Below are 17,053 nucleotides of genomic sequence, written 5' to 3'. Positions count from 1 at the left end.
TTTGCGAAGATATTGCATTTACGTAATTTCAAAACACCTCCCTTAACAAGCCAAAAATTACCCCGCCCCTATTTGCACTGCTCGTGGTGCAATCCCAATGGTAGCACATACTCTCACCAAGTTTAATAAATTGTCTTACTTATTGCACAATATTTTCCCTGGAATCCTGGAGGACATACGCAACTTCCATTATTTTGATTGCAGATAGCGTTATTGTCACACAGACACGTATACTCGCAATTGACGCCCCATCTACCACTTTGACAAGTTATTGAAAGACATGTACCGTCTTCTGCATTGCACTGCGTGACAAAAAATACATATTACGATAGAAAATGGTTAACTCTCTCCAGGCGGGTGTCGACTGCAGACGGCAAATTAAACAACAACAAAACTGTCACCATATTTGGAATCAGCATGAAAAATGCATTAAAATGAGTACAAACAAGTCTAGTATTGAAGCAGTGGTTCTTTAGTAAGCTCTTGATATTTTAAGAAAATGTCTCAAAAATTTTATGTTGAAGCCTATGGCTAGCACGCAGAGACCAAGAGAGCCCAAAATCATGCCAGACACATAATTGCGCGGGACGCAAAATATATGTTGTGAATAGTTCTGGTAAGTATCGCTGTCCTTGACTCGTTTAATCTTCACCTCTTTCCACACTGGTTATCGCGTGATAATGAAGTGATGCCCGCGGACAGAGAAGGTATGCATTTCATCCGCAAGCAGACTGCTTTTTAGGCCGTCATAAAGGATGCCAACCCCAGTGCAGACGTTTAATCTAGTCATACCATGATACATAGTCATGATAGTGCAATCATTTCTTTCACAAGATTTCTGCATTTTCTGCAGATAATCACTTTATTAAAATTATAAGCAATAACTATTTTTAACTTGTCTAAAATGTTACACAAGAAATCCCTAGTTCAATATAACAGAAATAGTAAACGTTGTAATACTAACCTGAAATTGGGGACAATTACACTCCTTTTCGCAGTTTGGACCATACACGCCATCTGGACACCTCTCTGTACAGGACGCACCCATCCAACCACTTGCACATTGACAAGACCCATCAATGTGGTCACAAATGGCTCCGTGGTCACACTGACACACTTCGTTGCAGCCATTCCCGTGAAATCCTACTTTGCATGGTTGCGAGCAGTCTCTTCCACGCCATCCAGGATCGCAAGAGCAAGATCCATCGATAGGATGACATTCGCCATGCGCACACTGACACAGATACTGACATCCAAAACCGTAGGTTCCTAGTGAGCAACTGCGCTCGCAACGTGGTCCTTCCCATCCGGCCGTACATGTGCAATTTCCTTTAACATGATATTGAGAAGACTGAGTTCATTAAGATGTGTGCATTCGGCAACCGTATTATCTCGTCGTAAATTTTATAATGTCTAATACTTTTTATGAACAAAAATATCATTACCAACAACAATACTATCGCTAATATCAGTATCAACAAGCACATCAACATTTATCATCGTCAACAAATCATCATCATCATCTAGCATGATCATTGTCATCATCATCATCATCATCATCATCTTCATTGACATCTTCATTGTCATCATCATCATCATCATTCATCTTCATCATCACAACAATGTTATGATCGACGTTACTAATATCACAATCAACATCATTATCACCAATATCAACTAATATTGTCAAAATATCATCATCTTCACTACCATACTCACTAGCCCCACCATCTTCACCCCACTACCACTGCACCACTGACAATCATTTATCAATTATTTTTTATCATTATCAACAGCACAACAAAATCACCTCCAAGATGTTAATAACAGTGCGCAAAGTAAAATCTCGACACCAAATTGAAATTTGGTCAAATAAAAATTTCCGTTGCGAAATAATTGATAAATTCTTACCAGTGACGGCATTACAAGTTCCCTGATGCTCACATACACACGCTTTCAAACACAGTCTTCCATGAAATCCTTGGTCACACTGTGAGTTACAATTAATCCCTTGCCAGCCATCGGAACATAAACATTCCCCGGTCTCAAAGTCACACGTCCCGCCATTTCGGCAGTCGCATCTTAACATACACTGGTGTCCGTAATATCCCTCCTGACATGAGGTTTCACAATTGTTTCCAATCCAGCCTGGTAGACATTGGCAGATACCGGTCACGTGATGACACGAACCACCATTGTGACAGACTGGGCATGCGCTTTGGCAACCTTGTCCGTAATATCCTGTATGTATGAAATTATTGATTGGTTTAAAAGTGGATCACATGACCAAAAATAGTTCTACCATCAGTACTCCCATCCGTAAATAGTACCTCTAAGCCGTAAATTGCTTTTTAAATGTCCCGGATGAGCCGTATATAGTACCTTCGCGCATCTGGAATTAGTTAGCCCGATTTTAGCCTGTTCGATTTTATAAAGGGCAAAATATAGGTTGTGGTCATATTGGTTGTGCTGTTTACTCAGGATAAAAGCTGGAGAGTACACATGTCGAATAATTTTCTTTTAACCAATCAATAAACAAAGAATATATTAATGAAGTATATAAAACAAATATTATACTGTCTTTATTCGAGGTTCTGTTTAAAACTATAGTCCCTCGTTGAGATCAATTAATACTATTGCCCGCCTTCGCGGCTGCGCTCCTCAGGAAAGTAGTACTATTGATCTTACCTAGGGCCCATAGTTTTAACCATGCCTCTTATGGCAGTATAATAATCACTGAACTAAATCTTAACAATCAGTTGAAATTTAATAAGATCTCACTTTTTTGGACAAAAGGTGATGCCAATCTGTACATAATGAAACTCCTTTTCTGATATAATCAAAATATTACACGTGTAATTGTACATTGCTATTATTTCTGATATTGACTTCTCACGACGAGGTTTACGTGACGACGAGCATTCAAAGTGACTTTTGATGACGTAGTTTCGAAACAATCTATTACTATTAGCGTTTCTAGATCAGCATATTTAATGATGCCCCTAAACTTCGAGAACACCACAGCAAATCACTTACCTGGTGGACATTGTAAATGACAAAACGTCCCTGCATATCCCGATGCGCATGCGCATTCTCCAGTCACGTGGTCACAAGTAGCGCCATTTTCACAGCGACATTGCATTGAGCATTGGTCACCGTAATAGCCGATACTACAAGAGCTCTCACAAGACGGTCCTTCCCATCCGTCTCGGCAATCGCACACTCCTGTTATATGAGAGCATGCGATGGAATTGACTCCACATTGACAGGTCAACTGGCAATCTTGACCATATTTATTGGCTGAAATTAGAAAGTGGTGCAAAAAATATGTTTGTATTCCGTTGGACACAAAGGTAGATAGCTACCTAGATAGCAGCATACCGAAATAGTTTGTTACATACCACACATACCCACACCATTCTAGTACACAGAGAGTACAAGTATAGACCATTTCGACATATCAAAATTCCTAAAAGATTTTGCTTATTTATCAGAATACGTCACCGTCGTAGTGCACAGTGACGGTGTGAGCATCGACAGTGACGTTATTTTACAAAGAATTCTGGGAATTATTGATAACGTGCACTGTTGACCTGTGGTGATAGCATCAAGACGTCAAGATCTGTTTTACACCTATACATAAGAAAGCTTGTATATGGTCTATGCATTAGACCCACCTTCACATGGGCTTCCGCAGTTTATTCCTATGTATCCAGGCGTACACGTACAATCCCCATTGGTATGATTACATGCTGCTCCATTTTGGCAATCGCAAATACCCTGGCATTCGCTTCCATAGAAACCACTTCGGCATATTCTATCGCATTTCCTTCCTCTCCATCCAGGATAACAATTACATGTCCCTACCACATTGTTACATCCATACGCGTTGACGCAATCACAGGCTTCACGACAACCATCTCCATATAACCCACTTCCACATGGTATATTGCAATCATCACCTATAAAACCAGCTGCGCATTCGCATACGCCGGTCACGTGATGACACCGTCCGCCATTTTGACATTGGCAGACTTGTGAGCACCCACTGCCATAGTAGCCTTCTTGACATTTGTGATTGCAGTACATTTCCCTCCATCCTGGGGCGCAGATACAGGTGCCGTCAAATCGACTACAAGTGGCGCCGTTATCACAATCACAAGCCCACTCACAATTTGGGCCATAAAATCCGGGATCACACATCGTATCACAATTCCGCCCAGTCCAGCCATTCGGGCAAATACATGTACCATTTACAGGGTCGCATTCCCCGCCGTTCTGGCACCCGCAAGGTTGTGAACAATTGCCGTAGTAATTGTGCCCACAGGGGTGTTCGCAATGAGCACCATGCCAGCCGGGTGGACAATCGCAGTTGCCGTCTATTGGACTGCACCGAGCACCGTTTTGGCAGTCACATTGTGATGTACAGCCAAATCCGTATGTTCCATCTGTAATACAACACAATATATCACAAGTTTAGCAACATTATATAAATACTAGACACAATACTTCCGACCTAGATGCAAGACTGTGAAAAGGTTGCCAGAAGTAGTAACGTCACCAGTGTCTTAAATCCACATAAAATCTCTCTAGTTCGTTAAAAAAAAACCTCGTAAATTATTCGCACATTATATACATGTATTTAAATACAGCAGCCGACTGTATTCAGCAAAACAAGAAAATTACACCAATGAGGTTTATACGATGTTTTTCCTTTCTCCAATCAAATTCCCGTTCGTTCTTTTCCCTTCCTTGACCTTCTATCTCTTTCACCGTTCATTTACAGATCGCTCTATCTTTATCCATTGTGCCCAATGTTCTCCAACCCTCTTTCGTTCTTTCCTCCTTCTCAATTCGCCTTTCTTGTTCATTCCGTTTTCCTTCCTCTGTATCTATATATTACTGTTAAACCTCTTTTTTTCTTTTCTTCTTTTTTTTCGTTATCATTTTTTGCTACATTCTTATTCTTACCTGGACAGGGTGTATTACACGTAGGACCAATCCATCCAGCCTTACAATCTCTACATCTGCCGTTGGTTTCATCACACGTATTTGGATGAAATGAGTTGACACAATCACATGACAGCGCACATCCAAAACCGTAAAATCCTACGCAACAATTACAAGCATTATTAAGAAATGAGGCTTCGTAATTTCCTGTAAAATTTACACTGCCTTTGTCTGCTTGTATACATCAACTTAAGGTTGGTCTGAACCCTGGAATTATGGAAACTTTCGGACCTCATAACTGCTAAATTATTAGTCTAAAGAATATAAAAGTATACATTTTTAGAATGGAAATGACTTGATAAATTCATCTGTGAGGTCCAATTTGGGCCAAAATGCTCATTTTTGGAGAAAATCCCAAAAAACAGGTTTTTTGGCCCAAATTTTTTCGTGCAACGTAACAAAAAAAAATTTGGCCAAAAATGTTTTTATTATTATTTTTAAAAACCAGATAAAAATATCTAGGACCCACGAAAAAATTTGGGCCAAAAATCCTGTTTTTTTTTTAATTTTCTCCAAAATGAGCATTTTGGCCCAAATTGGACCTCACAGATGAATTTATCAAGTCATTTCCATTATAAAAATGTATACTTTTATATTCTTTAGACTAATAATTTAGCAGTTATGAGGTCCGAAAGTTTCCATAGTTCCAGGGTTCAGACCAACCTTAAAATGAAACACTAAACAGGTAAATGTCTAGCTAAACAATGAGAAAAACAAAGATCTTTCTTCTTTTTATGAGGTTCGGGTTAAGGGATCTGGAATGAGCGTTTTAAGCGTTTCGACAGTATTTTTTGTGGGACATGAGAGCACATCAGACATATCGAATTGCATTCTGAATACGAAGAATGTCTTTCTGATATCAAATAATTTTAATTTTTGAAATTCACGATATAATACAAATTTTATGGCAAATCATTAAAATTGATATTTTTGATATTTAACAGTACTCGAAGTAAACTTTATAAATCTGATGATTTATACTTAACGTGTATGTAGGTGGGATGAAATGCCGATTGAAAATTGAAAATTTTGACCTTTCGTATTGAAGATATGGATTTTTTTTTTTCAAAAATAAATTAGGTCTTTTTGGGAAAAAATCTATATCTTCAATATGAAAGGTCTAAATTTTCAATTGACCGTCGGCTTTTCCTCCCTGCTACATACACTTTAAGAATATATCATTAGATTTATATAATTTACTTCACGGACTGTTATATATCAAAAATTTGAAAAATATCACATTTTTATAATTTGTCATAAAATTTGTATTATATTGTGATTTTCAAAAATGAAAATTATTTGATATCAGAAAGACATGCTTCGTATTCAGAATGCAATTCGATAGGTCTGAGGTGCTCTCATGTCCCACAAAAAATACTGTTGAAACGCAATAAACGCTCATTTTAGATCCCTTAAGGTTAGAAACATTGAAGACATAATTAAAAATTAGTTACAAATAATTTCTATCTGCACATTTTCTGAGTATGTTTAAGGGTATTAAATCATTTCAGTCGTGGACATAACCACTGTTTTTTTATTTCTTTATTTGGTTTATAAATCTAACCATTTGAATCGTACCTTCATCACATCGCGTTTGACACGCATCACCATGCCATCCTGGCAGGCATCTACAGGTACCATTTACTGGGTCACATGGAACCATGGTATTCCTACAACGGCAGTTCTGAGTACACCCAGGCCCATACGTGTTCGATTCGCACTGTTGGCTGCAATTGACACCTTGCCACCCTGCAGTACACACACAGGAACCGTCTATTGGATCGCAAGAGCCACCATTCTCACAGGCGCAGAGTTGAGTGCAGTTGACTCCGAAGAAGTCGGTTGGGCAAGTGTTCTCACAACGAGGACCCATGTAACCTATAAAAGTAATAATTGGAAATAGCATTTCATGGATGATTTTGTTTTCTGCGGCGCACGGAAAGCGCTATCATATCGTATATGAAGATCGTAATCATGCTAAACTGTATCCCAAGTCACCCTGAGTAATAACATTGGACAATGGAGGTAAAAGAGATGAAAGACCGTTTGGCTTTTGTGAATCAAAATCCTAACCTAAGCATTTCATTTACGAGGAATATTGTTCTTGCAAGGAGCAGTGGTAATTTGATGAAAGCATGCAACTCTGAGCGCTACAACAAAATGCTCATTACAACAAATTCTGGAAGAGAAACCATGATCATAAACATAATGTAATGTACGCGTATATAATCACATACCTGGTCCACAAATACATCTACCGTCGACAGCGTTACAAGACTCGGCACCAATCCAATCACAGTCACATCTGGTAGCACACGCACGGCCATAATACATGTTATAACATGGGCTGTCACATCGATCCCCTCTCCATCCCGGCTGACAGAAGCATTCACCAGTAAGGTGGTTACAGGATGCACTGTTAGGCCCACAATTACATGGTAATGCACAGTCTTGCCCATAGTTGTCACCTGTGAACACGTGTATAAAAGGGTAGCCCTACGTATGTTCGATAATCTACTTGTTCAACAACGTTAATCCTTGCTCTAACCATATACCTATTAAAAGTCATCAGTAATCTGGGCTTTGTTGTCGATAAGCTGAAGAGGTGATTCTCGTGTCGAACTAGCGGATTGTTGAACAAGAGGAGGAATGCGCATACAAAGTACACTTCATCTTTGTCATTCGCACTTAATAAAAGGTATGCAATGTCAGCTTTGGCGAGACATTATTGACCGTTTGGACTCTCAAATCTTAACCTGTCGTATTTTCCTGAATTTCTTTGATAGTATTGCTATCATTCAATATTCGTTCACGTTCGTTTCTTTTTAGATTATCCGTAATTTCCTTTCTCCTTCTCTTCCACAGTTTTCTTCCACTCTTTTCTCTCTTTTGTCCTTCTCCTCCTCCTTCTTCAGCTTCTTCATCATCTTCTTCAACTTCTGCCTCTATTTTCTACTTCACCTTCCCGATCAGCATGCCCAAAGATCTAGCATTTTATATCTACATATCTTAATTCAGAATAAAACCACTTACCTGAGCATGTTCTTTCACAGTAGTTTCCTTCAAGTCCAGGTGGACATGCGCACGCACCGGAAACGGGATTACACGTAGCGCCATTTTGACATTGGCATTCATTGGCGCATTGTCGTCCGTAGAAGCCAACATTGCATGCTTTATCACAGATAACACCTGTCCATCCTGGTGTACAGTAACAAGTACCATTTTCATTGCTACACGGAGAATCATTTTTGCAGATGCAATTAAATTGGCAATCATGCCCATGAGTACCTTCGAATGAAAAAAAGTTCCAAGTTTCTATCACAATATTGCCAAACTAAACTCCTACAAAACGTCATAGGTTTTATGTAGTGATAACAGAGCACGACGGTGAACTTCTAGCGTTGAAGCCCGTTAGCTGATTTATAACTTTAAACGAACAAATTATATAAACACCTCAAAAGAAATAAGTCCCCCTCTGAACATGTCGTCATAACATCGTAAGGTTTCATTTTGTACCAACAAAACTAACTTTGAAATAATTATATGACTGTTTACTAAGTGCTGTGTGAAAATGAGAGATTTCCATGACTTCAGGGCTGAATGAGTTTTTCGAAAAGTTTTTACTTTGGCAAAAAGTCATGAAAGAAAAGTTGCTAAACACGGTCAGACCTAACAGACATTATTAGTAAAGCGATGAAAAAATATTCTTCCTTGTCTACTTTTATTCAATTTTGACCGATTTACAGCAAGATATCTGGGTCCAGCCGAATATTCCTAATGACTTGAAACTTTTGATGGGATAATCTATTTACAGTAAGGGGTGTTTGCACATTGTAATCATTGTATTGATCAGTGATACCACCCTTTTTTCTTTGATCCTTTTACTAATTCACAATAATGGCGGTCTACTCAAATGCATTAAAAAAAAACATGTTTGCAATCTACCGCGAGAGGTCGTCTCACACGCATAACAAATACACTACGATCAAATAGGTTGATGACAATATTTTATTGGATGGACTGCACTGTGCCATGATTTCGGTGAAGGACACCGGTTCAAATCCTTTGTTTGGAGCCAATCAATAATTTCAGTTGGTGCATTATAACAAATGATAGGGCAAGTTACTATGCGTCTGGAGTGTATTGTGAATTATACTCCTCACCAATAACATCAAAACATTCATAGGGCATACAATTTGTATTTTCTTGGAATTGGGCCAAGCCAAAAGCATGCACAGAACAAGATTCAAATACCGCGCCGAATTGTTGTAATTGGTTGAGGGACAGCTGGGATCACTGAGTTAATACACTAAGAATAAATATGCCAATCTGTCTGCATTTTATGAACTGAATTATATTTTATGTTTTTGGTGAGGAGTATAATTAATTTACTATTCATTCATTCACTATCCAAAATCACAATACCCACAAATCTGTATAATGAGACCTTCCAAAATAGTGGTACCCAACTTCTACCGGATTATTTTTAAAGTGTTGAGAAAAACCTTCCAATTTGAATAGAATTTCTGGTAAACTCTCACTCAATGCTTTGGAAACACAAAAATCCCGTTAGGTCTCAGCGAATGTTAACACTTTTCTTTCATGACTTTCTTTGAAAGTGGATATTTTTTCAAATAAGTAACAAAAACTGGGTGTCTAAGTTAATTGGACAGACAACAATGGAAAACCCCATGTGTTTGAATGCAGTTTAAAATCCTCACCAAGTGAACATTTACTGTAATGTGTATCGATTCTTGATCATTCAGCCATGCAAATCCCCTTGGTGCAGAGTTCAGCACAGTGAATTGTAAGATGGTCAGTTCCATTCCTTGTCCCAATACGCCTTGCAGTTAACAAGCATAGGCCTACTTTGTTACTTTTGGAAAGGGCACTTTTTGTCTTCAATTTAGGCTCATTCAGCCCTGAAGTCATGGAAATCTCTCATTTTCACACAGCACTTAGTAAACAGTCATATAATTATTTCAAAGTTAGTTTTGTTGGTACAAAACGAAACCTTACGATGTTATGACGACATGTTCAGAGGGGGACTTATTTCTTTTGAGGTGTTTAGTACATGATGCAGTCATGTCTACAGTAGAATTCACCTCGACCTTTGCAGGACTTAAACCCCATTAAAAGCTATTAAACCAAGATAACACTCATTGAAAACAGCTCAACTGATTAAATCAGATCTTCTCTGGTTGTGCACATGTGTCTGTTTTATATGTGCGGTATCGCAATGAGCTGCTTCAGTTGGGTAACCGATTATAAAGGAAACGCAAGGAAACAATGGTATGTGGACCTTTGTTCACGAAATGAGACAATGGTCTGCTTTTTGTTAACCAGCATTCTTGAAAATCAGCAACATAATGATTGTTGACTTAACACGGAAATAATTTCTTCATATTTTTTGGTGTTATCTGTCGTTTACATATCCTTCCTAAAACACAAAAGTGCGACTATTTTCAAACACCTAAATTAGCTAAAAATTTATTTTCTTGACCGATTCAACAAATGAGGTCTTAAATCCGAGCTGAATGATGCAGATATTGGCTGCTGGTTCTTCTAATTATGACATATCGGTCTTTGTTTAGGATTCACAGGAATGAAAACAACTGGTATCTTAATTATTTTGCAGTTTGTATTAAAGAAAGTACTTTAAGATAACTTGAGATATTTATTTTCGTACCATTTTCACATGGGTCCTCACAAAGAATACCAACATATCCGTCAGTGCAAGTACATGCTCCATTCACAGGATTACACGCGGCTCCATGTTGACACTCACAGGGCTCACTGCACCCATTACCATAATATCCTGCAGTTAGAGAGTTCATATATTAGAGTTTGCGTTTTTTTACACCAACACCAGTTATTAACATTAACTTTCCAAATTCACTCGTAGTATTACGATATCCTAAAAGTTTCTCCAGCTTATAATATGCACTTAATATAATCCATGAACTATTCGTTTCTCATCAATAGATTAACGAATACGGTAAGGTGTTCAGGTCATTTAAGGGTCATATATATTCCCAATATTCGACGTAGAATATTCTTTCATCAAGTATCCGTTATTCAATCTATTTCAATTATTTGTTATCTTCTAACGAATGTTTGTTGACAGAAAATCAATTATATTTGATGTTGAATGCCTGTCTGATGGAAATATGTTATCGAACAATCGTTCAAGTTAAACATGACTGGAAAAAGAATTGGAATGCATTAAATAACGAAGACACTTTGCATCAAATATTCTACGTCGAATAAAGAAAATAATACCGCGAGCCTTCTTGCCCATAAGGCTTCTTGAAGCATAACTTATATTAAGGACATGTGGCTTAAGTGCGATATATCTATTAAGTATTATGGAGTCCAAAATAGGGACATTAAAGTTTTGTTTATGAAAAATGACAAAAGCAAAAAGCATCACACCAAACAAAGTACGAGTAGTATAGCAGTCCATTTGATTTCAACGTTACCTTCGGAACAAGGCTGATCACAGACGTCCCCTTGCCATCCAGGTGCACATATGCACGAACCGTTCACGTGATTACACGATGCTTCGTTTTGACAATTACAATTGAGAGCACAGTCTTGTCCGTATGTGTTATCTTCACAAGGTTGTGAACATTGGTTACCGCTCCAACCAGGGGTACAAGTACAGTCACCTGTGACGATAAAGTGAGTGAAAATGAGGGAGAGTCTGCCAATAAATTTGAAAATTGTAGTTTGGATCAAAATTAATGAATCGTTCTAGTTCATGCAGTTCGTTTGTCATGCACTAAGTTATGATACCTGCGATATCATTTACAACATCCCGCTCATATTACACATTCTGTAATTGTTTTGTTTGTTTGTTTGTTTAATTTAAAAAACTTCACTGAGGTCATGAACAAAAGAGAGCAATATAGCCGATTCACTGTCAGCGAAACTCATGTAGGTATGTTGATACTCAAGTATCAAATTTCCAACGTGTTCTTATATACGATCAACATGCTTACATACAACCCTGACGAAAAACAGACATATTTTACGCAAACTGACGAATAGCAAACAGCAATAAACCGTCTGTGTTTGCACCCCACTGTATTATATTGACTATAGAGGGCGATGTTTGTGAAGGTGATGATAATGTGAAGCTGTTTTTACCATATTTGCTACTCGCGCTTGGCGAATCGCACGAGGAACTCATATAGGGATGGTTTATATTTATCAGGTAATCGTCAATATGCAGAAATCTCGCCTACCTGTCACGTGATCACAATCAGCTCCATTCTGGCACGTACATTGCTGTACACAGCTCACACCGTAAAACCCTTCATCGCACGTCTCGTTGCACACAGTTCCCATCCAACCAGGCGCACACATACAGAGACCGTAAATATGATGACACGCTGCGCCATTTTGACACCGGCAAGACGAATTACACTGCAGTCCGTAAAATCCGTCATCACACTCATCCGCACAGATGTCTCCCTGCCAACCGGCTTGACACGTGCATTGTCCACTGATATGATTACACCATCCATTGTTCTGACAGGTGCATGCATTGTTGCAGTCTTGCCCGTAGAATCCAGGTGTGCAAAGCGCGGAACATAGTGGTCCCATATATCCGGGAGTGCAAATACAGGAGCCCGTGATATGATCACACGCGGCGCCATTCTGACATGTGCACGCTTGGCTGCATTGTAAACCATACAGTCCTGAGAATATCATAGAGATGATATGATCAGTTGCTAGCTCAACAGCATCGATTAGTAGGTAATTAACATGTATAAGATGTCGTTTTGGGAGTAATAGAAAAATAGAATATATTTTATATCTAAAACATACTACACATCAACATTGCATGTGTAGATTAGACATCCATTAAATAATAATACAGGTAATGTTAAATCGGAAACTGGAACTCAATATGCAACTTACATACCTATGAGATCTGGAGGTACCGGACGCAATGTCATTTAATGAATAGATGATAGAAAACCGGCAGTAGCCACCTCAAGTTAAACTTACACCTTAGATTGTGCTATAAGGAGCAAAACACTGCCAACCTTTGGATCCAGTGGTAGGTGTTTGCAAGCTTAATAAAGCAATGCATTATATAACCCTTAAACTTTCAACGGTTAGTACTTTGTATACTGAACTTACCGTCAGGGCAGCTTTGATCGCAGTTGGTACCAGTCCATCCTGCCGTACAGTTACACGTGCCGTTTACAGAGTCACACATAGCGCCATTCTCACAAGGACATTGCTGTGTACAATTCACGCCAAAGGAACCCATTGGGCAAGTTTCGTCACAAACGGTCCCGGTCCAACCCGAGGGGCAGTAACATGCGCCTGATCGGTGATCGCATCGGGCGTTGTTTTCGCACTGACACTGGTTGCTGCAATTTGCCCCGTAGGTGTTTTCTGTAATTTAAAAAGATACGTGTGTGGCAGAATAATTTATGTAGATTGGCTTTGTGTGTAAGATGCGAGATAGGATCGTCTTTTCATTTGGTGCTGCGAATGGCAAAAGTGTTCGAATGTTGCCTATTGGGGTGTTGACGAAAACAGTTTGAAATGTTAGGTATACGCTGCACTCAATATTTGAGAATTTCATAACGGCGCCATTAATCATGTAATGCCGGTTTCATACTTTCCTGCCGCGTGCCGCTTTGACGACGATTTTGCTTCACTGCGCAGTCGCGCCAGAAACGCTAGCGGTGACCAAAGCGGCAGATCGCTAGGAGTTCAAGTCAACTCGGGAGCGGTACCGCTCTGACGTATGAGAACAAGATACGATTTTTGGCGGTGCTGAGCGGCAACATTGGCTCTCATAGTCATGCCGCTACCGCTCAGCGCCGTGCCGCGCCGCGGCATGATGAAGCGTCACACCTCTCAGCGGCAAGTGGCAGAAAGTATGAAACCAACATAAGTGTTTGCAAATATAAGTTTAAATCGTGCCATGTACATACACTTGGACAGTCATGATAGTGGGGCACTACCAAAGTAAATATCATCTAAAGAAAGCCTCAACAAGTTATTAGCCAATAGCGAAATACCCGACATATCCATACAACTTACATATTCGGTAGTTTCTAATAAAAACAATAAAACCTGGAGATGACTTACCTTCACATTGACGTGAACAATTTGAACCAATGAACCCAACTGCGCATGTACATTCTCCAGTCACATGATCACATGTTCCACCATTTCCACAGGTACAAAGTTCCAAGCAGTTTAATCCGTAAAACCCTGGGCGACATGGCATCTCACATGACAGACCTGTTTGCGGCAAGAAATAAAGGACTATCAGGAACGTTGTTTTCATATACTATGTGTGTTAGCTAGCCATAGGCTTCAACATACAAAGTTTTGAAACAATTTCTCAAAATATCAAGTGCTATCTCAAGAACCACTGAACCAATACTAGGCTTGTTTGTACTCATTTTAATGCATTTTTCATGCTGATTCTAAATATGGTCATGAACATTTACTATTCTAAAATTTTTGAATTTTGATTTGGTTTTTTAACTTGTCGTCTGCAGTCGGCACTCGCGTGGAGAGAGTTAATTTTTGCCTGAGCTGAAGTGAAATTCGTGGAACTATACTTTCATCAGACTAGGCTTACAATTAGTTTACAGTTTAACTCTTTTATCCTTTCCAATAACTTTCTCAGTTTCTTCGGATGGTGATGTCCAACAATTACGAGAGCAAATCCCAAGTTTACCGCGAAGCTGTTCAATCTGTGGCTGACCACCTCACGATCACGAACGTTACAGTTGTCACTCAAATGTCATTTTTCGGTAATACTATTTTTACATCTGATCTCAATATCTCTCTATGAACTGGGTGGTTGCTGCAGGGATAAATAAACGGTTGTTGCTTCAGTATACAAAATGATTATTTGACCACAAATATCACGACCTACCATGCCAGCCTCTGGAACAATTGCAGAAACCAGTAAAAGGATCACACTCGGCCCCGTTCTGACACGTACAATTAGTTCGACACCCTTCGCCATAGAATCCCGTTGGACAAGAATCAGTGCAGGAATCGCCTGTCCAGCCTGGTGGGCATGTGCATTCACCAGTGATGTGGTCGCAATCAGCTTCATTTCCACAGCTGCAGTTGTTCATACATTCATCACCGTAACGTAAAGCTGAAATTAATTGCTAGAATTGGTTAATTCATTAAAAAATTACCAACACTTATTACCAAAGGAAGCATTTTTTTTTAAATTATTATTAAAACGTTTGAAGTGATCTAGTGTAACTTTGAAATATTTTAATTGGTGCCTTTTGGGTGACTTCAAGTACTATAAGCACGAGACTTCAGGAATAATATGATCATTATAGTCATATGACTGTCTGCACCCCTCGGTAACTTATTGTCATGCACAGCAAATTGTTCGCTTGATTCATTGGGAGTGGCCTTTCTTTTCCTTCATCTTTCCCTTCAATTGTGTTCCCTTTTCCTCTATACAGACCAGCAGCATGCTTATAGGCTTCTCAGCCCGGTTTCAGCAACTTGCTTAAACCTGTTCCCATCATGGCACATGTTTGTATCTGCACGAACCAACCGGTTAAACAAAATCAAACGCGCGAAGAATATGAAGCTTTTACTCCTACCTGCTGCATTCTGTCATGTTTAAAATACAAGAAGAACTTGCGCGGTCAAAGGCCATGCCCCTGTCAGACTTTCCTGCCGCTTGCCGCTGCGGCATGACGTATAAACCAATGACAATCCTTGATTGTGTCCGTTTGTCTGCAATGCGCGTGCGCCACGCCGCCTAGCGGCAAGCGGCATGGTAGTATAAACCAGCATTACTTACGAGGACATTGTTGCTCGCAGAATGTTCCAACAAACCCTGGTCCACATTGACACGATCCATTAAAGCGATCGCACGATACGGAATTATTCTGACATCCACAAAACATTACACAACCTGGGCCGTAGTAACCATCATCACATGGCATATTGCAAAGCTCTGATTGCCATCCTTTCGTGCAAGTGCACGTGCCATTCACATGATCACACGTTGCGTTATTTTCACATTGGCATCGCTGCATGCATCTGTGGCCGTATAGAATAGGAGGGCACTTCATGTCGCAATACTGCCCGATCCAGCCTGGAGAACACGCACATGCCCCCGTTGTAGCGTTACACATGCCCCCGTTCATGCAGAAACATGTCCTATTGCATCCAGCTCCCCATGTTCCTTCTATATGAAAGGTAAAGAGACAAAATAATATTAAATATGGTCAGACAAGAACTGAACAGGAATTTTACAACTGTAGAGATTGGCCCGGTTGTGTTATTGTTCAACTATTAAAGATTGTTTTTACAAAATCAATAGATATGGTGAAATGGTTGTTAAACTCACCAACTGATGTTTCATCCGTGATGATCCGACTAGACCAGTCGGATTTCTTCAAAGTTGTAAAGCTCTCGCTGTATATATAGGTGCTTGACAACTCTGACGAAATCCGACTGGTCTAGACGGATGAAAAGTCAGTTGGCGAATTTAACCATCATTTCATCACGAATTTATTGGTTTTGGAAAAACAATCTGTACTAGTTAGGAATTTTACTAATTATAAATAAAGGGACGGCCTATTTTACTAATTAATAAAAATTCTTACTAATTTAATAATAAACATCGTTCGATAAAACGTGCTGCCTAATCGACATTCCACTAGTTCGACACAATAATGGTTCCATTTAAAATCCACACTACCCCTGTGGAAGATTTTGGAAATATCTGCCACAGGGGAGTATGAATTTCAAATGGAATGAGCACGATTAGGCAACTCCATTTAAATTTCATACACCCTCTGAGTAAGATTCAACCTGAATCTTCCTCTGAGGGAGAGTGAGTTTCAAATGGAGCTGTTAATGTGTTAATTCCATTTGAAATTCATACTACCCCTGTGGCAGATATTTCCAAATCTTCCACAGGGGTAGTGTGGATTTTAAATGGAATAGCACATCCCTTGAGCCAATCTACAACAAGACCGGATCTAGTGGCGTAGCGTCATAGGGGCACGGG

At 39.3% G+C, this 17,053-nt stretch overlaps 1 protein-coding gene across 1 annotated transcript in view; it reads right to left on the bottom strand.

The window, feature by feature from the left end:
* The window catches only part of LOC140142206 (uncharacterized), a 58,779-nt gene that overhangs the window by 11,392 nt on the left and 30,334 nt on the right, over positions 1–17,053 (bottom strand). The window contains exons 9-24 of the mRNA XM_072164173.1: positions 15,836–16,225; positions 14,933–15,163; positions 14,131–14,286; positions 13,165–13,425; positions 12,261–12,716; positions 11,493–11,681; positions 10,700–10,828; positions 8,044–8,298; positions 7,248–7,478; positions 6,589–6,888; positions 4,972–5,109; positions 3,678–4,448; positions 3,037–3,300; positions 1,912–2,241; positions 965–1,329; positions 140–302 (exon numbers count right to left, since the gene is read on the bottom strand). Of these exons, the coding sequence (XP_072020274.1) occupies positions 140–302; positions 965–1,329; positions 1,912–2,241; positions 3,037–3,300; positions 3,678–4,448; positions 4,972–5,109; positions 6,589–6,888; positions 7,248–7,478; positions 8,044–8,298; positions 10,700–10,828; positions 11,493–11,681; positions 12,261–12,716; positions 13,165–13,425; positions 14,131–14,286; positions 14,933–15,163; positions 15,836–16,225 (4,629 nt within the window). The remainder of the gene's footprint in view (positions 1–139; positions 303–964; positions 1,330–1,911; positions 2,242–3,036; positions 3,301–3,677; positions 4,449–4,971; positions 5,110–6,588; positions 6,889–7,247; positions 7,479–8,043; positions 8,299–10,699; positions 10,829–11,492; positions 11,682–12,260; positions 12,717–13,164; positions 13,426–14,130; positions 14,287–14,932; positions 15,164–15,835; positions 16,226–17,053) is intronic.

This window comes from Amphiura filiformis, chromosome 20, assembly GCF_039555335.1.
Source record: "Amphiura filiformis chromosome 20, Afil_fr2py, whole genome shotgun sequence".
NCBI classification, from domain to species: domain Eukaryota; kingdom Metazoa; phylum Echinodermata; class Ophiuroidea; order Amphilepidida; family Amphiuridae; genus Amphiura; species Amphiura filiformis.
The sequence above is the reverse complement of the archived record's forward strand: the minus strand, read 5'-3'. Positions and strand labels throughout refer to the sequence as shown.